Raw genomic sequence first — 25,023 nt, 5'->3', positions numbered from 1 at the left:
TAGCTATTAATAATGGTAAGCTACGAAAATTACTGTTATCGCTATATATTTGGCTGGCTGTGTTTCCACATCACACTTTCTTTTACTGTGATGTGGCCTAGCAAGCATTGTTAGGTTTGTCAGCTATTTACACATGTCTCTCCGTCTGGACTGCAAATTACTGGAGCACCAGAACCCTATTTCATATATTTTTCAATACTCCACAGAGCCTGCCACGGGCTTAACAAATAATAGAGGCTCAATAAATACACAAGAAATAGATGATGAAATGCCATGACAAATGCATGATGGTCCCTCTCTTAGTCCAACATGCTTTGGCTCAGGAAGCTGGAGAAGCCTCTACACTGATGGTTCTGAATGGGCATCTGTGAGCATCCTGGGCACCAGGAGAGATTTCATAAAATTCACAGACCAGGCTCTACCCCACACCTGCTGAAGGAGCATCTCCCGGTGCAGGGGCCCCAGGATCCTGTTCTATACTCCAGGTTAAAATCCACTTCTTTAGACTAAGACAGCTGTTCTCAAATGCTGTTGTGCATCAGAATCACCAGGCAGGCTCATTAAAACCCGGATTGCTGGGCCCACTCGTACAGTTTCTGATCAAGCAGGCCTGAGGTGGGGCCCAAGAATTTGCATTTTTAACAAGTTCTCAGGGGCTGCTGCTGCTGGTCCAGGAACCACACTTTGAGAACCACTGAATAAGAGTGAAAAATGGCTTTCTGTGTCAGGTGAGGGGGCGAGGAGAGGGTCATCCCGTATCTGCAGCCATGCTGGGCAATCTGGGGCCGACAGATGAGGAGGGCCCTAGCTTGCTCGTCCTTTTCAAAAACGAGTCCCCATATGTTGGCTGGTGCTTCTGAACCAAAAATTGAGATTGTGTGTGACATAAGGGGCATTTAGAGTTGGCTAGGCATGGTAGACTGTATATTTTATCTGCAGTTATCCGTACCCTCCCGTGCTTCCCAGTAGGTCAGTGAGTCTCTACTGGTGGTGATCTTGTTCCCTAGCAACAGTTTTGGTTGTCTCAGTTGCAAGGGAGTGCTATTGACATCTAGTGGGTAGAGGCCAGGGATGCGGCTGAGTGTCCTGAAACGCACAGGACAGCCCACCACAAGGACTCACCTGGCCCAAAGTGTCAGCAGCACTAAGGCTGAGGAAAACTTGCTCTTGGTGGAGTATACTCCCCCATCCCATCGACTTTGGGTTTGACCACAAGACTTGCTTTGGCCATCGGAGTGTGAGCAGATGTGAGCCCTGTTTGGGCAGAAGCACGAAGTGCACTTGTGTGGCTTGGCCCTAACCCCACTGAGCTGCTGCCCTCTGCCATAGGAAATCTTGCCATGTGCAACAACATGGATGGACCTGGAGGGGATGACGCTTAGTGAAATAAGTCAGGCAGAGAAAGACAAATGCTCTGTTATCACTTATATGTGGAATCTAAACAATAAAACAAATGAATAGAACAAAACAGAAAGGGACTCACAGACATGGAGAACAAACCAGTGGTTACCAGTGGGGAGAGAGAACGTGGTAGGCAAGATAAAGGTAGGGGATTAAGAGGTACAAACTACCGTGTACAAAATAGTAAGCTACAAGGATATACTGTAAAGCACAGCAAATATAGCCCATATTTTACAATAACTTGAAACAGAGTCTAATCTATTAAATCACTATGTTGTACACCTGAAACATAGTAATATTGTACATCAACTATACTACAATTAAAAAAAAAAAAAAGAACAGCAAGCCCTGGAGAGTGACACCGCTCTCTGCTGGGCTCCCCGATAAAGCCCGCCTCGCTGCAGCTTGTTCAGCTCTGCAGCGCCACCTGCTGGCGCCATTTTCTTCTCTCACCTATTCAGCCAACACTGCAAATGCAAGAGAAATTTCCCTTCTTCCTTCCCTCTCCACTAGCTTACAGTAAAAATAGCTCCCTTCAGACTGGGCTACTACAAAAATTTTCAAATATCTCTCCTTCCAATGAACCTTGCATCTCAAAGCTTTTGGGAAAAATGTGAAAATGAATGGAGTAAAGCACAGCCTTTTTACCATCCACTTCAATGCTCAACAACCCTCTGTGACTACATTACCTATAGAATCAAATTCATGGTCCTTAACCTTGCACCTGGTGGTCCTCCATGATCTGACTGCAGACCATCTGAGGATTTTCCTGGAAGCCTGGGAACCAGCCAAAATGAGCCTAGATACTTCCTGAGCAAGTCTCCAGCTTTCTTATCTCAGAGCCTGGGGTCCCCACTGTGTTTCGCGTTCCATGATGGCTGGGGACAGATGAATGAATAAACAAGATGTGGTGTATACATACCACAGAATATTATTCTGCCTTAAAAAGGAGGGAAATGCTGGCACATGCTACAACATGGTTGAACCTTGAGGACATTATGCTAAGTGAAATAAGGCAGGTACAAAAGGACAAATACTGCATGATTCCACTCATATGAAATACACGGAATAGTCAAATTCATGGAAACAGAAAGTAGAATGGTGGTTTCCATGGGCTGGGGAGGAGGGAGCCATGAAGAGTGGGTGCAGAGTTTCGGTTTTGCAAGATGAAGAGTTCTGTGGATGGACAGTGAAGATGGCAGCACAACAGTATGAATGTCCTCGGTGCCATGGAATCATATGCTTAAAAATGGTTAAGACGGTAAATTTTGTGTTAGGTGTATGTCCCCACAGTGAAAAAAAAATACAGCCTCCTTCTCCCTGCAATTTTTAGAATTTGATCCAGAGCAAGAGAAAGTGTGAGGAACCCAGGACCCTTTCTCCTAGTCCAGAGGCTGAATTTCACCCCAAATGAGAAGACCCACATTGAGTCTGGAGATTTATCACCAAGCCCTGCTGCAGCCAGACCTCCCTTGGGGGCCTCACTGACTGTGTGCCTGGCACATTGCACGCACCGTTTCCCTTAAGGCTTTAAACTACCCGTGAAGTAGCCATTATTAGCCTCACCAGATGTGTGCAGAGAGAGTAGGACTTAGAGAGACGAGCCACTTGCTGGAGGTCTCGTGGTGCGTCTCGGGCAGATCCTGGACACCAGTGCTGGTGGTGCAGCGCTGCTTCATGAACCACAGGCCTTCTCGAATGACAGTAACCCTCACGGAGTGCCTTTACCATGCACCAGCCACTGCCCTGAGCTTTGACCATTTCATCTCAAATGAAAACAGGTATTTGAGCTCCCTCACTTGAGAGCCTTCTGCATGTGGTAGATGTCTGGATTGGAACTTATGCTGTTCCATTCAGTGAAAATTTAATGCAAGTGCATATTAAGAGATAAGGGAGAGACCACAAGATCTATTATCTCCCTTTTCCTTTTTAGCAAAATTTTTATTTTCTTTGGAGCAAGAAGATATCCAGCCATCCAGCCCAGGCGAGAAAAACTATAATTCTCAGACTCTCTTGCAACTAGATGGGGCCATGTGACTAAATTCTGGTCAAAATATAAGTGGAATAGTCATGTGGGACTTCTGGGAAAAAGAAAGCTGGTTCCTCTGAAAGGGGGATTCCCCAATTAGCCCTTCCCCTGTTCTTCCTTCCTGGTCCCTGGAAGTAGGCATGATGGCTGGAGCACCAGCTGCCAACTAGAACCATGAGGTAGCCTTGAGAATGGAAGCCACTGGCTTGGCAGGTAAGAATACCGGATGGAAGGGATGAAGCATGAAGAGCAGGGAGCTGCCACCTCAGGGCAGCTCAGTGATCCTGGGCTTCAAGTCCTTCTCTGTGACCTCTGTGACCTGAGGGCATGCAGTGAGGTGAGCCCTGCAATGTCTGTCTATGTTCTACTTTGGGCTGGAATGGACTGACTTTTCCTCTCTTAACTGAAGGGTTTTGCACCCACTTACTCAGAGTATAGTTGTGGTTTCTCACGTTTTGAAAAACCATCATCCTCTAGGGTTGGCCCCCAAGTCATCTGTCAGTTGGGCTAAGGCTGGAACTTAATACAGAGTATATGACTCATTCCTTCCAAACTGCACAGGTACTCCAAGCAAAGGGGGAAATTGCTGGTAGGGACAATATCCTTCTAGCATAAAAGAAGAATTTTCCTAATATCCTGTGCTTGTAAATTGCCAATTTCTCTAAAGAACCACCCAAATGGGGAGGAAGCTTGGGTGCGGAGTGTGTTCAGGAGGGAACTTTCAGCTCAGGAAGGACTCCTGGGATGCCAGCTCTGCAGCTGGGGGCTTCCTGGAGGAAGGTGACTCTTCCAGAGGGCACTCAGCTCTGACCCTCACTGGCCGCCCTGGGCAAAGAACCAACCCCTCAGGAGCCTGGCTGAAGCAGGTCTCAGAAACAGAACAACCAAGTGTCCCTCCCAGAAGTACCAACTCTCTTCACAGGCAGGCACACTGGGAAGAAGAAGAGAGCAGGAGAAGGCAGGGCTCCGGTGAGCCTTGTGGAAAGGGACAGCGCAGAGTGTGGAGGGTTGGGCCTCACTGAGACCAGGAAGGGCTGCAAAACCCAACTCCCCAGAACTCACTGGTAGTTAGGCTGATGGTGAGAATCAGAGGCACTTGTGAATGACCACGTGGGAGGTGGGCAAGCCCGAGAGCTGTCGCTCACAGGTCACCTTTGTGAGAAGGGGAAAAAAACATCTCTTCTGGGCTTCCCTGGTGGCGCAGTGGTTAAGAATCCCCCTGCCAATGCAGGGGACACGGGTTCGAGCCCTGGTCTGGGAAGATCCCACATGCCGCGGAGCAACTAGGCCCGTGAGCCACAACTACTGAGCCTGCGCGTCTGGAGCCTGTGCTCCGCAACAACAGAGGCCGCGACAGTGAGAGGCCCACGCACCGCGATGAAGAGTGGCCCCCGCTTGCCGCAACTGGAGAAAGCCCTCGCACAGAAACGAAGACCCAACACAGCCAAAAATAAATAATAAATAAATAATTATAAAAAAAAAAAAAACTCTTCTGCAACACACCCATCTGCCAGAAATTTCTCCTTGTTGTTGTTACAAAGCTATTGAGACAGCTTTGCTGCCACCCACTTGAAAATTATCGTAAGAAACACAGAGTGTATGATGTGTAGAGGGCAAAGACTATCTCCTGAGACCTGCAGAGCCACATGTGTGGCCCTGGGCACCTCGGGCATTGGAGCTCACGTGTGGACAAGCTAAGGCTGGCCTGGAGCCTCTTGATGAGGTCTCAAACATCATAACAGTTACGAAGCACCTACTGTGTGCCAGTCACAGTGACGGGTGTTTTGTGTAATTTATAACATTTGATCCACACACCAGTCTTAGAGGAAAGGATTTTCATCCCTGATTGACATGTGAGCAAACAAGCCTGGAAAGGTTCAGAGACTTGTCTAAGGTCACTCGGTGGGGGGATGTGGCCAAACTGAGGGCCCTCCGGTTCTCAGGAAGCCATCCTCCCTAGAGCAAGAACAAGCACATGGCCCCAAAGTGAAGTTCAGAGCCTGGCTTCACTACTGCTGATTCATTTCATTCTGCTTGTCATTCATATCCCATGGCCTTCACCCACTCACACGTGCCAGCCACCACAGAAACATGGTGTGTGGGCTCAAACCAAACCAGTGGCCAAGGGACAGACGACAGAATCCCATAACAGTCAAGCTCCCCATGTCCTCAGCCTCCCCATGCGCCTGTGACAGGAAACAGCTAGGCAGGTGTGGCTGGGAGCTCATTCATTCCTCCCCCCACTCCACCCCCCTTTTTCTTTTTTTTTTGGCTGTGCCTCACAGCTTGCAGAATCTTAGTTCCCTGACCAGGGATTGAACCCGCGCTCTCAGCAGTGAAAGCACAGAGTCCTAACCACTGGACCGCCACAGAGTTCCCTCTTTCTTTTTTTAAAAGAGCTTTTAGCCTTTTAAGAGCCATGCCTTGCAAAGCACACTGTGTTCTTTCCACCTCTTCAGGGCTGTGTTCATCTGTGTTTCAGCAATGACTGCTCCTCAGCCCAGGCCTTGAACAAGAGCCTCTGACCCCCCGCCCCCCCCCCCCACACACGCACGCACGCACGCACACACACACGACTGATTACCTTTCTCCTCAGACTCCAGGATTTCCTGCAAAACCAGGAATGAAGTGGACTGTTTCGGAGGCTCATTTAACTCTTGTTTCTCCTGAAGCATCTTGTAAACTTCAGATTCTTTGTCAATGACGAGTCCGCTTGGAAGCTGAGAATGGTCTAAGCTGTGAAGAATGTTTGCAAGTTCATTAGGACATGTCAGAAGTTAGGGGAAAAAAATTCACCAGGCACCCCCTTCCAAGAGAAGGCACCCATGAATCAAAGGGTGGAGAGAAATGATCCCAATGGACGAAGCCTTCTCTTAATGCAGCCGTAGAGCTCCTGCCGATTCTGTGAGGTGTCTGTAGGCAGAGCTGGCTGCTGCTTCCAGACAATAAGAGGCTAGTTTTCCAGATAGTTTCAGTGATTCAATTACTTTTTAGCCTAATCCCATGGAATGGGAATGCCGTGCTTCTTTCAAAATTACATAAACAACATGATGTCGAAAGAAAATTTAGAAGAGGGAAAATGTCAACCACAATCCGAGCACTAAAAACTCAGCTGGGTCCCCTTAGTACGGGCTACATTCTTTCCCCAGAGCAGAAATCAGTGTTCTTTATTGGTGATGACATCGAAGGGCTCTCTCTGTCTCCATAAACTCTCCTAATTCTCACGGCAAGGAGCTCTGGTCTCTTCACCTACCACACAGAAGTAATAGTGTCTGCTCTGCTCAGTTCACACCGTTGTTGGCAAGGATGAGAAAGGCAAGAACTTTGTTTTCTGTTTTCTTGTTTTTTTCATTGGAGTATAGTTGATTTACAATGTTGTGTTAGTTTCAGGTGTACAGCAAAGTGAGTCAGTTATACATATGCCTCTATCCATTCTTTTTTAGATTCTTTTCCCAAATAGGCCATTACAGAGTGTTGAGGAGAGTTGCCTGTGCTATACACAGGGTCCTTATTATCTATTTATATATAGTAGTGTGTATATGTCAATCCCAATCTCCCAATTTATCCCTCTCCCTCCGCCCCCCCTTAACCCTGGTAACCATAAGTCTGTTTTCTACATCTGCGACTCTCTTTCTGTTTTGTAAATAAGTTCCTTTGTACCATTCTTTAGATTCCACACATGTGTGATATCACATGATATTTGTCCTTATCTGACTTACTTCACTCGGTATGACACTCTCTCTCGAGGTAAGTACTTTGTAAACAGTGAAGTGCTGTTCCGTTGAGCGGGGGACAGAGGCCTCAGCTCGGGCCCAGGGACAGGGCAAGCCAGGCCTTGCCGCCCACACCTCGCCCTGTCCTTCTGGGCTCCCCACGACAGGGTGAGACAGGCAGAGCTGGTGGCCTCTTTGCCCCAGGGCCCATTTTCCAGGGGAGACACCTCTGCTGCCTGGTTTCGGGGAAGGAGGAGAGTGAAAGGAGGTAAACTCCAGTCCGCTTTACCTGTGAAGTCTGTCCTGAGTCCCACCCCTTTGCACCACCCCCTCCTCCCCTGTCCCAGCCATGCCATCTGTTAACAGCACGGCTGACCAGCTTCGCAACTTGTCCCTCTGCCGCCACTCTCAGCCCCCAGGACCGCCTTACTTTTTTGACCAGAGGCCAGAGTGGTATTTTAAACACGAGAATCAGACTGTGTGGGGATGTGGCTCCAAGTGTTCCCATCTGACTCAGAACCAAATAGTCACAGTTTTAGTAACAAGACACAAGCTTAACCAAATTCACCTCCTTTGGAGTAAATATTCATTACAAAAAGTAGAGAGGCCCTACAAGATGTGGCTCTGCTCCCCTCTCCAAACACATCGCCTGGCACCCCTTGCTCGCTCCAGTGAGACCAGCCTTCATGGGGTTTCTAGGACACACCAGCCTCAGGGCCTTTGCATATCCTGCTCCCTCTGCCTGGAACGCTCCCTCCCCAGAGAGCCCCGTGGCTCCCACACTTCACTCGGGTCTCTGCTCAGATGTCCCTCCTCAGAGAGGGTCCCCGACCCTCAACTTAAAACAGTCCACTCCATCCCTGTCACTCTTCCCTTTGCTCTGCTGCATCTTTCTCCATGTTGTTTCTCACTCACCATCAATTATACTTGTTTCTTTATGGTCTGTCTTCCCCTGGAAAGTAAGCCCCATGAGGGCAGGGCCATGGCCTGCCTTGTTCACCACTGTGTTCCTGCCCTGTATCACTGCCCGGCACAGGGCTGGGGCATGGTAGGTGTTAGAGAAGTGGATTAAGTGCCTCTCTCCTCCTCACTGCACCCTCTCCCTGCTCCTGTGGGGTCGCAGGGAATCCCCCAGGGCTGTGCCAGGGACATGGGCAGTCCAGCCTCCTGGGCCCAGATCACCTCCTGCCTCTCAGCCTCGGCTGCTTTTTCAGAAGCCTCCACCCGCTAGGGAAGAGGGGCAGTGTGCCCAGTAGAGCCAGAGAGGAAATACCAGATGGTGGTGCAGTTTATCACCCACCCATTGCATAATCAGTTCACATTCCATTTTAAATGTGACTCAAGGCCCCGGCTGGAAGCAGGGTCACTCGCATCAGTGAAGCTCTAGGTTTTCCCTTTGACTACAACCAGGTTCTCACAATAGAGGACAAAGCCCTCAAAGAGTGACATCTTTTCTGCTGCTCTCAGGGAAGGTCAAAATGTAAGTAGAGAGATTCATCAGCTGGTCACTTGTGCAGGCTACGGTGGGGGGGAAGGGAAGGGAAGCCACCACCCCTGCCCGTCCACAGCCGCTGGTCTCTGTCCGTGTCTCTTTCCCTCCATCCCCCAGGCAGGTGATGGGCCACCCTGAGGAGCGGTTGTAACCAGGGGCCACAGTCTTCCTGTGGCCCACCTTTTTAGCCCTGTTGTCTGAGATACATGCTGGACTCTTTCTTTGGGTCTTGAGTTCTGAGCTTGCCCTATAATAAATGTATTATGTTATTTCGACAAATATTTTTTTCTATTACACTTAGAACTATTTTAAAATCAAGATCAGACCGTGGAATGTTCTTGGGGAGAATTTTTCCCCTTCTTTGGTGTATGTTGTTATGTCTGGAAGCCACCAAGGGACTGCTAAAAATGACAGAAGCCAAACTACAAGGTCATCACATATTCTTCCAGCAAATGGTCTTGGAAAGTATTTCCATGATTAGTGAAAAGAAAACAGCTTACTATTTATTCTCAAATAATGATAATATCTTTCTACCACTTGACAATTTATAAAGCACTTTCAATACCCATCGCCTTATTTGAAGCATTGATCTGCTTAATTCAAGGATAATATCCTAAGACCCAAGTCTTAGATGTTAGACTATCAGATATAGACGAATGACATCACAATATATTAAAAAAAAATTCTAGGACAAAAACATGCATGAGAAATGGAGCCCCCAAAAAAAGCATTCTCACTTTTTATATATAGTAACAGCATTGAAAGGAAGAATTCTATAGTGATAAGCTCTCAAAAATATGAGCTACATGACTGAGTCACCAGGGGAAAAACTTCTGAGAGTGGGTCACTAAAAGTAAGCACAGTCTTCTAAACCCAGTCTTTACAATTTTAATAACAAAATACAAGATTTTAATCAAATTTAACTCCTTTGGAGTAACTATCCATTACACTCTTCATGTTTCCTGCTTCTTGTTTCTCCCTGAGTCAGACTTGGTGCTGAATGTATGCCGGTTCCCTAAATGTTTGTTTTCTTCCAGTCTTTTAGGCCCTGACCACAGGGCCTGTCTCCCCAGGGATATCACAGCCAGGTGGTGCTCTGCCTGACGAGGTGGCTGACGTAGCTGGGTGTTTAAGGCTGGTGGTCTTTAGAACGTCAGAAGAAAACTCCACTTGAGCTCGTTTCCAAGAGGAGGATTTCAGAGGCTGAGCCTGCAGACCTTATGTGACACAAAGGCCTGTTCCAGCCAAAAGAGCAGCTGGCGTGAAGGTCAGAAGGTCAAGGAGAACAGAGGAAAAGCACACCCATGGTTTTGGAACAGCAACCCTGGGATGAGCATCTACTCCATCAAAACAGTGAAGTGACTAGAGTGGGGACATAAGAGACTCTTTAATTTTTTTTTTTTAAACTTGAGCCATCACCCATGGCAGCAACTTAATAATCTGTATATAAATCTCAACTAAAACAAGGAAGCCATAAGAAAAAAATTCCCACTGCTGATAAAACCTTAATGGCATCATTTTCTCACATACTAAGTCAGCTTTGGTTCTGAACTAAAACTGCCTGTGTGTGTGACAAAGTTTGGGACGCAAAGAGGGATTACTTGAATTACAAGATGCATCCAGACGGGAGAAGACATTCTCTTCATAAAAATCGTTTTCCCATCTGGGAAGATGGAGTAGACATAAGTTTCCCTATTCCTCCCACTAAGTACAACTAAAAACCTTAGACATCCTGTATAAGATGAACACAAGAAGACTCGGGGGGCTTCCCTAGTGGCGCAGTGGTTAAGAATCCGCCTGCCAATGCAGGGGACACGGGTTTGAGCCCTGGTCCAGGAAGATCCCACATGCCGTGGAGCAACTTAAGCCTGTGCGCCACAACTACTGAGCCTGCGCTCTAGAGCCCGCGAGCCACAACTCCCGAGCCCGTGTGCCACAACTACTGAAGCCCGTGCACCTAGAGCTCGTGCTCCACAACAAGAGAAGCCACCACAATGAGAAGCCTGCACACCACAACGAAGAGTGGCCCCTGCTCACCACAACTAGAGAAAGCCCGTGCGCAGCAACAAAAGACCCAACGCAGCCAAAAATAAATAAATAAAATTTATATTAAAAAAAAAAAAAAGACTCTGAAAGGGGGACAGAAGAAGGCAGACCAGCCAGATACCTTGGGACCCAAGGAATGACAGTGGTCATACACTCCAGGCTCCAGTAGGGAGCCCGTATGTCACCCCCACCCAGCAGTGACAAGGCCACCACTCACCTGCAGTGAGTCCGTGGAGGCCATGTGGGTAGCCAGATCTCCCACTCCAGCAATAGTGAGCAGCCTCCAGTAACCTCCAGTGTCAACACAGCAGAGTGGGGAAACTGGCCTTCTACCCCAACCTTGGTTAAAACCACTCCTCAAGGTGGCCCATCACCTGACCTGGGGATGGGAGGCTCCCACAGTCCCCTGAGGGTGGGAGGGAGAGAGACAAGAGCAGGGACCAGCAGCTGTGGACATACAGGGGTGGTGGCTTCCCTTCCCCCCACTGCAGTCTGTTGCAAGTGACCAGCTGGTAAGTCTCCTCTACTTATATTTTGACCCTCCCTGAGACCAGCAGAGCATGTTCATTCTGTGAGCTTCATTGCTGTTACTGACCCTGCTTCCAGCTGGGAACCTGAGTACTTCAAGTGCCCCAGGAGGCTGACAGGAAAAAGAAAAAGAGAGGAGAGGAAGAAGTAACTTGGGGAGAATTACCCAGGGAAAACCTATACCTCAGTTTTCTTTCTTTTTTTTAAATTTAATTTTATTTTTTATTTTGGTCATGCTGCGTGGCTTGCGGGATCTTAGTTCCCCTACCAGGGATTGAACCTGGGCCCGTGGCAGTGAAAGTGCTGAGTCATAACCACTGGACTGACAGGGAAGTCCCTCAGTTTTCTTTTTAAAATGACATGTGAGCTAGTTATACAATGAGTGGATGCAAAATGAGTGAGTAAACATAATTGGAATAATTCATTTGCACTTGTAAAAGTGTCTTCACCCCTAAAGATAAAGTGGTTAGATTTGCTGAGAAAACTGTTGGTAGCCATTGCCTGCATTCTTGAACCTGGGAGACAGCCTGGCAGACTGCAGAGCATATCGCTTTATTTCTCACAAATTAGAACTTGTTTACATACAAACCTATCCTTCTGTATTGATAAATTGCACCACCATCTGATATTTGTTCTTTGGCTCCACTGGGTACACTGTCCCTCTTCCCTAGAGGGTGGAGGCTTCTGAAAAAACAGCCGAGGCTGAGAGGCAGGAGGTGATCTGAGCCCAGATATCCAGAAAAGGACTAGAGGATATGCTGATGGCAAATAAGCTCATGAAAAGATGTTCAACATCATTACCCACAGGGCAAGTGCAAATTAAAACCACAGTGATACATTACTACACACCTATGAGAATGGCTAGAATAAAAAATAGTGGCAACACCAAATGCTGGAGAGGATACAGAGAAACTAGATCAAACATTGTAGGTAGGAATGTAAAATGGTACAGATATTCTGCAAAACTGTTTGGTAGTTTCTGTAAAATTAAACATGTAACTACCTTATGACCCAGCAATTGTACTCCTGGTCATTTATCCCAGAGATGAAAATTTATGGTTACACAAAAACCTGTTCACAAATCTTTACAGCCACTTTATCCATAATAGCCAAAAATAAGACACAACCCAGATGTCCGTCAATGGGTGAATGGTTAAACAAACCGTGGTACATCCATACCATGGAATAAAAAGGAACAAAAGAGGATAGAACAACCAGACAGAAGATTTATAAGCAAACTGAGGACCTGAACCACACTATAGACCAGTTGTACCTAACACAGAACACTGCACCCAACAACAGCAGAATATACATTCTTCTCAAGTGCACACAGAGCATTCTCCAAGATAGATCACAGGTTAGGCCACAAAAAAGTCTTCACAAATTTAAGAAGACTGGGGGCTTCCCTGGTGGTGCAGTGGTTGAGAGTCTGCCTGCCAATGCAGGGGACACGGGTTTGAGCCCTGGTCTGGGAAGATCCCACATGCCGCAGAGCAACTAGGCCCGTGAGCCACAATTGCTGAGCCTGCGCGTCTGGAGCCTGTGCTCCGCAACAAGAGAGGCTGCGATGGTGAGAGGCCTGCGCACCGTGATGAAGAGTGGCCCCCACTTGCTGCAACTAGAGAAAGCCCTTGCACAGAAACGAAGACCCAACACAGTCATAAATAAAAAAATAAAATAAATAAAAAAAATAAAAATAAAAAAATTTAAGAAGACTGAAATTACCAAGTATCTTTTCTGACCACAGTGGAATGAAACTAGAAATCGGCAAAAGGAAAACTGGGAAGTTCACAAACATGCGGAAATTAAACAACCCACTAATGAACAATGAGACAAAGAAGTCACAACAGAAATTAGAAAATATTTTGAGACAAATGAAAATGAAAAAAATATATCAAAACTTACGGGACATAGCAAAAGCTGAGAAAAAACATTATAGTAGCAGTAATGCCTAATTTAAAAAGAAGAAAGATCTCAAGCAAACTTTACACCTCAATGAACAAGAAAAAGAAGAACAAACTAAAGTTAGCAGAAGGGGACTTCCCTGGTGGCACAGTGGTTAAGAATCTGCCTGCCAGTGCAGGGGACACGGGTTCGAGCCCTGCTCTGGGAAGATCCCACATGCTGCGGAGCAACTAAGTCCATGCGTCACAACTACTGAGCCTGCGCTCTAGAGCCCACGAGCCACAACTACTGAGCCCACGTGCCACAACTACTGAAGCCCGCGAGCCTAGAGCCCGTGCTCTGCAACAAGCGAAGTCAGCACAACGAGAAGCCTGTGCACTGCAACAAAGATTAGCCCCTGCTCGCCACAACTAGAGAAAGCCCGCGCACAGCAATGAAGACCCAACAGAGCCAAATAAATAAATAAAATAAAATAAATTTAAATAAATAAATAACTTTAGCAGAAGGAAGAAAATAATAAAGACTACAGCACACATAAAACAGAAAAGAGAAAAACAATAGGAAAAATAGAACAAACTTAAGAGTTTGGTTTTTTGAAAAGATCAACAAAATTGACAAACCCTCAGCTAGACTAAGAAAAAAAGGAGAGAAGACTGAAATAACAAAAAATCAGAAATGAAAGAGAAGACACTACCATGCCTATAACAAATAAAAAAGATCATAAAAGACTATTATGAACAATTATATCAACAAACTGGATAGCCTAGAAGAAATAGATAAATTCCTACCAAGACTGAATCATGAAAGAAAAAAAAAATCTGAACAGACCTATAATAAATAACATGATCAAATCAGTAATCAAAAATCTCCTAACAGGGCTTCCCTGGTGGCGCAGTGGTTAAGAATCTGCCTGCCAATGCAGGGGACACGGGTTTGAGCCCTGGTCCAGGAAGATCCCACATGCTGCGGAGTAACTAAGCCCGTGCACCACAACTACTGAGCCTGCACTCTAAAGCCCGCTCCTAGAGCCCGTGCTCTGCAACAAGAGAAGCCACCACGATGAGAAGCCCGTGCACTGAAACGAAGAGTAGCCCCCGCTCACCACAACTACAGAAGGCCCGCACACAGCAACGAAGACCCAACACAGCCAAAAATAAATAAGTTAAATAAATAAATTTTTTTTAAAAATGTCATAAAAAGTCTTTAAAAAAAAAAAAATCTCCTAACAACAAAAAAGCCCAGGACCAGATGGCTTCACTGGAGAATTCTACCAACTATTCAAAGAAAAATTAACACCAATCCTTCTCAAAGTCTTCCCAAAAAAACGGAAGAGGAGGGAACACTTACAAATTCATTCTATGAGGCCAGCAGTACCCTGATAGCAGAACCAGACAAAGATACTACAGGAAAAGAAAACTACAGACCAATATCCCTGATGAATATTGATGCAAAAATCCTCAGCAAACTGAATTCAACAGCACATTAAAATGATTATACACTATGAGTAAGTGGGATTTGCTTCTGAAATGCAAAGATGGCTCAACATAAAAATCAGTCAGTGTAATTAATACACTATATTAACAGAATGCAGATTAGAAGACAAAAACCACATCATCATTTCAATTGATGCAGAAAAAGCATTTGACAAAATTCAGTATACTTTCATGATAAAAACACTAAAAAAACTAGGAATAGAAGAAAATTACTTCAGCATAATAAAGGCCATGTATGACAAGTTTACATCTAACATCATACTCAATATTGAAAAAGTAAGTTTTTCCTCTAAGATCAGGAACAAGACAAGGATGCCCACTCTCACCACTTCCATTCAACATAGTACTAGAAGTCCTGACCAGAGCAACTAAGCAAGAAAAGGAAATAAAAGGCATCCAAATTGGAAAGCAAGAAGTAAAATTATCTTTGTTCACAGGTGACATGATCTTATATGTGGAAAACCCTAAAGCTTCCATACACAAAAAGAATTGTTAAAACTAGGACTTCCCTGGCGGTCCAGTGGTTAGGACTCCACGCTTCCACTGCAGGGGGCACAGGTTTGATCCCTGGTCAGGGAACTAAGATCCCTCATGCCACAGGGTGTGGCCAAAAAAAAAGAATTGTTAAAACTAATAAAGGAATTCAGCAAAGTTGCAGGACACAAAATCGATACTCAAAAATCAGTTGTGTTTCTATATACTAACAAAGAATAATCCAAACAGAAAATTAAGAAAACAATCCTATTTACAATAGCATCAAAAGAATAAAATACTTGGGAATAAACTTAGCCAAGGAGGCAAAAAACTTGTTCTGAAAACTATGAAACATCAATGAAAAAAGTTGAAGAAGACAAAAATAAATGGAGGGGCTTCCCTGGTGGCACAGTGGTTAAGAATCTGCCTACCAGTGCAGGGGACACGGGTTTGAGCCCTGGTCTGGGAAGATCCCACATGCCACGGAGCAACTAAGCCCGTGTGCCACAACTACTGAGCCTGCGCTCTAGAGCCCGTGAGCCACAACTACTGAGCTCACGTGCCACAACTGCCAAAGCCCGCACGCCTGGAGCCCGTGCTGTGCAACAAGAGGGGCCACCGCAATGAGAAGCCCACGCACCGTGACGAAAAGTAGCCCCCACTTGCTGCAACTAGAGGAAGCCCGTGTGCAGCAACAAAGACCCAGCGCAGCCAAAAATAATAAACAAATAAAATAAATAAAATTTAAAAATTTAAAAAAAAGAAAAATAAATGGAGATATATCCATTTTCATGGATTAGAAGAATTAATATTGCTAAAAATGTCAATACTACTCAAAGTGACGTACAGATTCAATGCAATCCCTATCAAAATCCCAACAGCATTTTTTGCAGAAACAGAAAAAAAAAAATCCTAATATTCATATGGTATCTCAAAGAACCCCAAATAACCAAAGAAATATTAAAGAAGAAAAACAAGACCAGAGGTATCACACTTCCTGATGTCAAAACATAGTGGAGGGGAGTTTCCTGGCGGTCCAGTGGTTAAGATTCGACACTTCCAATGCAGGGGGCACGGGTTTGATCCCTGGTCAGGGAAGTAAGATCCCACATGCCGCATGGCAGGGCCAAAACAAACAGGTGTGGGGGGTGGGGTGGAGAGGAGACCATATTGCAAAGCTACAGTAACCAAAACAGTATGGTACTTGCATAAAGACAGACATATAGACTGAAGGAACAGAATATGCAGCCCAGAAATAAACCCTGGCATATAAGGTCAAATGATCTTTGATGAGGGTCCTAAGGATACACAATGCAGAAAGGATAGTCTCTTCAATAAGTGGTATTGAGAAAGCTGGATATCTGTGTACAAAAGAATGAAATTGGACCTTTATCTCACCATATACAAAAATCAACTAAAAATGAATTGAAGACTTGTTGTAAGACCTGAGACCATAAAACTCCTAGAAGAAAACAGGGAAAAGCTTCATGGCATTAGTCTTGGCAATGATTTCTTGAATATGACAGCAAAAGCACAAGGATCAAAATCAAGTGGGACTACATTAAACTAAAAAGCTTCTACATAACAAAGGAAACATTCAACAGAGTGAAAAGGCAATCTACAGAATGGGAGAAAATATTTGCAAACCATGTATCTGATAAGACGTTAATGTCCAGAATATACAGAGAATTCCTACAACTCCACAACAAAAAGACCCCCAAATAACCAGGTTTTTTTAAATGGGCAAAGGACTTGAACTGACGTTTCTCCAAAAAGATACACAATGGCCAACAACCATGTGAAAAGATGGTCAACATCACTATTCATCAGGGAAACACAAATCAAAGCCATGAGACATATCACCTTATGCCCATTAGGATAGCTGCTACCAAAAACCAAAATAAAACAAAAAACCAGAAAATAACAAGTGTTGGTGAGGATGGAAAAACTGAAACCCTGTGCACTGTTGGTGGGAATGTAAAATGGTACAGCACTATGGAAAACACTATGGAGATCACTCAGATAATTAAAAATAGAACTACTGTATGATCCAGCAATCCCACCTCTGGGTATATATCCAAAAGAATAAAAATCAGGCTCTCATAGAAATATTTGCATACTCATGTTCACTGCAGCATTGTTTACAATAAATAGCTGAGAGGTGGAAGTAACCTAAATGTCCACTGACAGATAAATGGATAAAGAAAATGTAGTATATTCAGATAATGGATATTATTCAGCTTTTAAAAAAAAATCCTGTCCCATGCTGCAACATGGATGAACCTTGAGGACATTATGCTAAGTGAAAGAAGCCAGTCACAGAAAGACAAATACTGCATGATTCCACTTATATGAGGTGTCTAAAGTAGTCACTCTTAGAAACAGAAAATAGAATGGTGGTTGCCAAGGGCTGGAGGGAGGAGGGAAAGCGGAGTTGTTCAATGGGTGGAGAGTTTCTGTTTTGCAAGACAAAAAATTTCTAGAGATCTGCTGTACAAGAATATGTATGTAGTTACCACTACTGCACTGTATACTGAAAAATGGTTAAGATGGTATATTTTATGCTGTGTGTTTTTTACCACAATTTAAAAAAAAATATCTTTCAAACAGAAAAAAAAGGAACTACTGGTACCTAAAACAACCTAACTAAAATCAGATAAATCTCCAGTGAATGATTCTGAGTAAAAAAAGTCAATATCTGAAAGTTACATACTGTGTGATTCCATTAATAACATTCTTGAAATAACAAAATTACAGAAATGGAGAGCAGCTTAGTGGGTTGCAGGGGTAAAGTGGGGTGCAGGGGGGGGGAGGGAAGTGGGTGTGGCTATAAAAGGGAAACGTGAGGAATCTCTGTGGTGATAGAAATGTTCTGTATCTTGGCCATATAAATGTCAATATTCTAGTTTTGATTTCATGCTTATGGTTTTCAGGATGTTACCATTGATGGAAACTGGGTGAAAGCTATAGGGGATTTCTCTGTTTTGTTCCCTATAAGTGCAATATGAATCTATAATTATTGCAAAATGAAAAGTTTAGTTAAGTTTAAGACAAATTTTCTCCAAACGATGGAGGCTAGACACTAACTGGAAATGATGTAGAGGAGATTTTAGTACGTGATTTTTATGTAGGTGGGGAGAAAGGATGTAGGCTGACTCAGAAAAACTGTTCAAGTCTGAGCTGCCCCAACCTGGTTACCCCAATGTTCACCAAATACGCAATTCTGAGAAACCCTGTGTAATCATTTTTGGAAGGGGAGCCTGGTCAGAATGTTCCCTAAGTTTTAATCTTTTTTTTTTTTTTAATTAATTTATTTATTTATTTATGGCTGTGTTGGGTCTTCGTTTCTGTGCAAGGGCTTTCTCTAGTTGTGGCAAGCCGGGGCCACTCTTCATTGCGGTGCATGGGCCTCTCACTATCACGGCCTCTCTTGTTGCAGAGCACAGGCTCCAGACGCGCAGGCTCAGTAGTTGTGGCTCACGGGCCCAGTTGCTCCGTGGCATGTGGGATCTTCCCAGACCAGGGCTCGAACCCGTGTCCCCTGCATTGGCAGGCAGATTCTCAACCACTGCGCCACCAGGGAAGCCCCCCTAAGTTTTAATCTTCAAAGGCCTAGATGTTGGATCTAATAAGAAACCAGAGGAGTAATTTTGGGCACCAGGAGAAGAGGGAGGAACATCCAGACCCCCAAGCCAGTTCTCTGTGGGCTGTGGGCAAGTTTAGTTAGAGGGGCAAACAGCCACCTTCATGATGGAGGTTTTCTTCTGACCAAGCTCCAGTGAGTCAGGGCTAATATAATCCCTCTGGTATCAACTGAACAAAGAACAATGAATGCTTCCCTTTATTTCCACTGTACCTGCTTAGAAATCTGCCTCATGAGTTTATGGGGGGATCACCTGAGAACACAAATTGGAAGAGCTAGTATCTTGGGACTATTGTGGTGGCTATGGGAGCCCAACTGATTATTCCATGAATACCACTCCATCAGGAAGGTAATCAATTGTACTGGTTGGCTGAACTTAAGCTACAGTGCTGGGAAAGAAAGAAACTTACCCTAAGTTACAGCAAGATCTTCTCCATGATATTTGTCTACATGCTTCCACCCTCTGGAGCCCCTAGTACTCAGAAGTGATGGGTATAGAGCTCCTCATGCATGCTGAAATCAGTAACAAGTAGCATTTACTGAGCACCACCAGAGGCCAGCCCCCAGGCTGGGTAGTTTTTGCACATAGCATTGAAATTTCCCAATAACCTGGTGGTGAGGTAGTTCGTATTATCTGCTTTATAGATGAAGAGACTGAGTTTCAGAAGTTACGTGGTTTGCCCAAGGTCCCACAGCTAGCAAGAGGCAGAGCTGGAATTCAAGCTCAGGCCCCTTTATCTATAAAGCCTGCACCTTTAAGAAAGTATCAAGCAGTATCACATATATAATGAAATCCAGGCCCCAAATCACCAGAAAATGACCAGAGCCCCTAAACTCAGTGGAAAGGGGTCAGAGGGCAGGTGAAAGCTTTCTGCTGATCAGAGCCACATTTCCTCCACCCACTTGGTACACAGTAGGCACTCAGTAAACAACTGTTAAGCTGAACTGAGCCAGAGTCCCTCCCACTCAACCGTGTGTGCTGGGAGAACAGGAGGCAGATGGCGGGCACCTCTTGCCTGCCTTCCCCGTTGAATTTGGCAGTGGCAATGCTCTCTGTGTTCTTGTCTGACGGGGATGGGGCCCTGGGAAATCCTACAAGACAGATAGCCACACACACACCAGGCTGCTTTGAAGGGCATGCGACAAAGAAACTCAGAGTGTGCCCCAGGGTATCCGTGATGACCTCAGATGCAAAGTATGAAGTGAGCCAATTCTGTAACCTCAGCGAATTTCACAGACTAAACAGTGGCGGGTGAGCGCTTGTGACTTCTGCTGACAGAGCGGCAACATGACCTGGTAGCTGCTGGGTTTGCACAAGAATCTTCCTTCACTGATATGCACAAGTGGCCTCTCTAGGAACAGACCAGTAAGCAGAGACCCACACACAGGGCATTTCCTCTGCCAGGGGTTGCCGGTATTCCCACTGTTGCTGGATTCATCTTCAAAGAGTTTGGGATGGAGCCGAAGCTGGGACCCCTCTGCTGAGAAAATCTGGAAGGAGACTTGTGATAAAGACTCAGAGGCTGCTGTAGCCAAGAAAGTCTGCCACAGGCGGGGAGAGGGGCTGCAGGAAAGGCTCGCACAGTGTCCAGACAGTAGAGATTCAATTGTTTCAGATTGGAGGGAGGGAACAGGCGGGGAGCAGGAGAGAAGAAGAAAGAAGACATTAATAAAAGAATAACGGCCAAGGCCATACTAAAAATACTTCCCTGGCACATATTTCTGCCAATGCATAGCAGCCTTTCAATTAAGGATGTGTCATTTCCTGGGTTATTAAATCCAGATCATGGAACATTCCACTCTGGGACAGTAAAAGAGGGTCACGTTCTCAGCCTCCCCCAGCACAAAAGCAGCAAAGAATGGGGATCATGGCTCTCGGTGTTTCCACCACTCAACTCCCCACTGAGCTGCTTGGGAGAAAGCTTCCCTTCCGTGGAAGCTTAGGGGGGCCCAGCATGGCGCTCTTTCTCAGGTACCCCATAGGCCCCACAGTCACCGTGAAGGGCATCATCATCATCTCAAGCCAGTAGGGGCCTGGCAGGACTCAGAATTGAAGGACGAAGAAGCATTAGTAGCCATTTTGCCTTGGTTACTACAATAAATGCTGGCGACCTTTAACATCAAGCCAAAGTCACACGGCAGAAAGTCTCCCCTGCTAGGCCCTGCGAAGCTTAAAAGGAAATTGGGGGCTTCGCTGGTGGCGCAGTGGTTGAGAATCTGCCTGCCAATGCAGGGGACACGGGTTCGAGCCCTGGTCTGGGAAGATCCCACATACCGCAGAGCAACTGGGCCTGTGAGCCACAATTGCTGAGCCTGCGCATCTGGAGCCTGTGCTCCGCAACAAGAGAGGCCGCGATAATGAGGGGCCTGCGCACTGCGATGAAGAGTGGCCCCCACTTGCCACAACTAGAGAAAGCCCTCGCACAGAAACGAAGACCAACACAGACATAAATAAATAAATAATAAAATAAATTTAAAAAAAAAAAAAAAAAAAAAAAAAAGGAAATTGCAAGGCCGTCTCAGTGCTGGGCACAGAGACCTGCATGCAGCAGGTGCCCAAAATACCTGCCTCCCTTTTTCGGGGAGAAGGACTATGTGCACAGTATGATCAAGGGGCTCTCGAGAGATCAGGGGGCTCCCCACAATAGCTCTTTCCAAACATTTAAGTAGTTTGTAACCTCTTGTGCCTTAACCTGTCCTAAACTGCATCTGCAGCAGCGGGTTTGCCATTTAATCACCCTAACAGCTGGGCAGAGTCTTGTTAAAGGTGAATTGAGAAGAAATTGAACAGCAAAATTGGCTTCAGAACTAGTATAAGAACTGAGGATTCCAACCCTAAATGAAACAAAAAGACAACCTGCAGACTGGGAGAAAATATTTGCAAGCAATACGACTGACAAGGGGTTACTTTCCAAAATATGCAAACAGCTCATACAACTTAATATCAAAAACAACCCAATCAAAAAATGGGCAGAAGACCTAAATAGACATTTCTCCAAAGACAACATACATATGGCCAACAGGCACATGAATGGATGCTTAACATCATTAATTATTAGAGAAATGCAAATCAAAACTACAATGAGGCATCATCTCACACCAGTTAGAATGGCCATCATCAAAAAGTCTACAAAGAGGGACTTCCCTGGTGGCGCAGTGGTTGAGAATCCACCTGCCAATGCAGGGGACGTGGGTTCAAGCCCTGGTCCAGGAATATCCCACATGCCGCGGAGCAACTAAGCCCATGCGCCACAACTACTGAAGCCTGTGCTCTAGAGCCCAAGCTCTGCAACAAGAGAAGCCACCACAATGAGAAGCCCGTGCACCGCAATGAAGAGTAGACCCCGCTCACCGCAACTAGAGAAAGCCCGCATGCAGCAACGAAGACCCAACAACAAAAAGACCCAATGCAGCCAAAAATAAGTAAAAAAAAAAAAAAAAAAAAAAAAGTCTACAAAGAACAAATGCTGCAGAGGGTGTGGAGAAAAGAGAACCCTCCTACACTGTTGGTGGGAATGTAAATTAGTGTAGCCACTATGGAGAATAGTGGAGGTTCCTTAAAAAACTAAAAATAGAGCTACTATATGATCCAGCAATCCCACTCCTGGGCATATATCTAGAAAAGATGAAAACTCTAATTTGAAAAGATACATGTACCTCAGTGTTCATTGCAGCAGTATTTACAATAGCCAAGACATGGAAGCAACCCAAGTGCTCATCAACAGACGTTTGGTTTAAGAAGATGTGATACACACACACACACACACACACACCCCGAATATTACTTAGCCATAAAAAAGAATGAAATAGTGCCATTTGCAGCAACATGGATGGACCTAGATAGTATCATACTAAGTGAAGTAAGTCAGACAAATATTATATGATATCACTTACATGTGGAATCTGAAAAATAATACAAATGAATCTATTTACAAAACAGAAACAGTCACAGACACAAAAAACAAATTTATGGTTACCAAAGGGGAAAGGGGGGGAGGGATAAATTAAGAGTACGGAACAGATACACACCACCATATATAAAATAAATAAACAACAAAGATTTACTGTATAGCACAGGGAACTATATTCAGTATCTTATAATAACCTATAATGGAAGAGAATCTGAAAAAAAAAAAAATATATATATATATACACACACATATAAAAAACCAAATCACTTTATACACATAAATACCTGAAACTAACATAAGATTGTAAATCAACTATACTTCAATTAAAAAAAAAAAAGAACTCAGGGTTCCAAGCGGAAAAGATCCTCCGAGATCAGACAAGTTTGGAGCACATGGTATTTTCCAACAAGTCTGACTGTCAGCAACATCTAAAAATCGGGGGATTTCAGATGAAAAGCTTTCTGACTTCTGGTTTGATGAAATGAATCATCAGAAATGGGAATCCTAGGCCTGCATGTGGTGTCTGGCTGGAGCCAAGGAGTGGTTCCCCCTCTGGACGGAGCATGCACTGTCCAGCTGCCATGGGTCGCTCTCCTCCCCCTTGTCTGCACTCAGAGCTCTGTCCTTGAGTCCTTATCTTCCCTGCCACCTTTGGGCATGTGAGGTGGTACCTCGTGCCCTAGTCCCTCCCGTTTTCCACCGCAGACAACTGATCCCATCTCTTACTCTCTGTCCTCAAACCCAGTTCTCTACCATGGGCTGTGGGATTCCCAGTGTTTGTGGATTCATCTTCAAAGTGGGAGAGAGTTGACTCTGGGCCCCCTCTGCTGGGAAGATGCAGAGGATCCTTTGGATAAAGACTTAGAGGCAGCTGTGGCCAAAGGCGACAGGCCTCCCCAGCCCTAAGCAAGATGCTTAGACCTCTCCACCCCGGCCACCTGCAACCCTTCCTCTCCCCTGGGCAAGCCCACCGCTGCCTCTGCCCCAGATCTGACCCTGTTCTAACAGACACACATTTATATCCTCATGGACTTCTTTCTGTTATTTCTACTGGGCCACTTGAGGGAAAAAGGCAAACACTGCTTCACCAAAAACTGCATTCAGGTACTCTTCCCTTGCTCAGACCAAATGGTGATCATAAGCAGAAAGCCCAAACTATGAAAACTGAACAGTTTCTTGGGAAGCAGCAGAGCCGTCAAGGAAGGAAAATGGTCACTTAGAAGAAGACAGTGACCACGGAAACCAGGATAGTAATAACATAGGTCTCGGTGAATACTCAATTGGTGTGTCAGACACGGTACTGGCATTTTACAGGTTACTTCTTATTTTACAACAGGCCTACAAGGCAGGTGGTATTACCCCCTTTTTAGAGATGAGGAAAATGAACACAGAAAGAACTGTGCTAAAGTAGACATTTTTCTCCCAGGGCTAGTGGCTGAACCTTCTGCCCGCTGCCTGCACGAGCCTGTCCTGGTGTGAAAAGCCTCTTCCAGGACTGGCCCAGAGCGGACTGCATGGGCCTACTTACGCTCTGCCATTCGTCTCCTGCCCACTGGCTGCCGTCTTTGACTCCAAGGCGTTGTTGAAGTTGGAGATGTTTTCAGAGGAGTAGAGGCCAGCTGGGTTGTTGTACTGGTTTGTGATGACCCTGGGGGCAGGGCTGGAGGCAGGTGAGGCGGTAAAGGGCATGGCACTCCGGTTGTGGGCGCTTCCTATGTGTAGGACCTCCTGCGGGCAGAGATCAGAGGAGAAATCAGGGGGGTGTCCAATATGCACCCCTTGATGGACGGTACAGGCTGAGTGCCAGGGAGAGAGAGGTGTTCCAATGAGCTATGATGGCCCTGGCTCAATGCCAAACTAGCTGAGGGGCTCTGACAAACCCACCTGACACAGGGCAAGACCCAGGACGTTGCATGAGCCGGGCACGTGTGCAGTTTCATCTGCCAGCTCTGCCTCCTGGTTCTTCCCTGAGGCCCAGCAGAGCCTGATCTCCTGCTGGGTACCCCTGGGCAGGACACCCCCTGATGCCCTGGGCTGTCAGGATCCAAGTCAGAGCTGAAACACCCTTTCAGGGCACATTTCCAGAGGGATTAAGTACCAGGAAGAGAGGAACTGGCATCACTTCAGTGCAGAGCAGAAGATAATTAAAGGTGGAGACAAATTCCCCAGGAAGGAGCGGTTTAGAGAAGCAAGATAAGAGGGTTGTTGTGTCACCAGTGAAGCAGCTGCTGACTAGGCAGAGAAGCCTCAGTGCGCTGGCAGAAGGGGCTACGGGGAATGACTGATCTGGTGTTTTGTGTGGGAGAAGGCCAAGGCTGGTCAGGTGGAAGGCTGGGGGATACCTGCTACAGAGCGGTGCCCAGGGGGGAGCTGCAGGAGAGGACTTCG

General features: G+C 45.7%; 1 protein-coding gene across 1 annotated transcript in view; it reads right to left on the bottom strand.

Moving 5' to 3' along the window:
* The window catches only part of PDLIM1 (PDZ and LIM domain 1), a 47,363-nt gene that overhangs the window by 1,702 nt on the left and 20,638 nt on the right, over positions 1-25,023 (bottom strand). Inside the window, exons 4-5 of the mRNA XM_036828131.1 lie at positions 24,164-24,363; positions 6,015-6,166 (exon numbers count right to left, since the gene is read on the bottom strand). Coding sequence (XP_036684026.1) covers positions 6,015-6,166; positions 24,164-24,363 — 352 coding nt within the window. The remainder of the gene's footprint in view (positions 1-6,014; positions 6,167-24,163; positions 24,364-25,023) is intronic.

Source organism: Balaenoptera musculus, chromosome 16 (genome assembly GCF_009873245.2).
Source record: "Balaenoptera musculus isolate JJ_BM4_2016_0621 chromosome 16, mBalMus1.pri.v3, whole genome shotgun sequence".
In the NCBI taxonomy this organism is placed as follows: Eukaryota; Metazoa; Chordata; class Mammalia; order Artiodactyla; family Balaenopteridae; genus Balaenoptera; species Balaenoptera musculus.
This window is presented reverse-complemented; position numbering and strand designations above follow the sequence as displayed.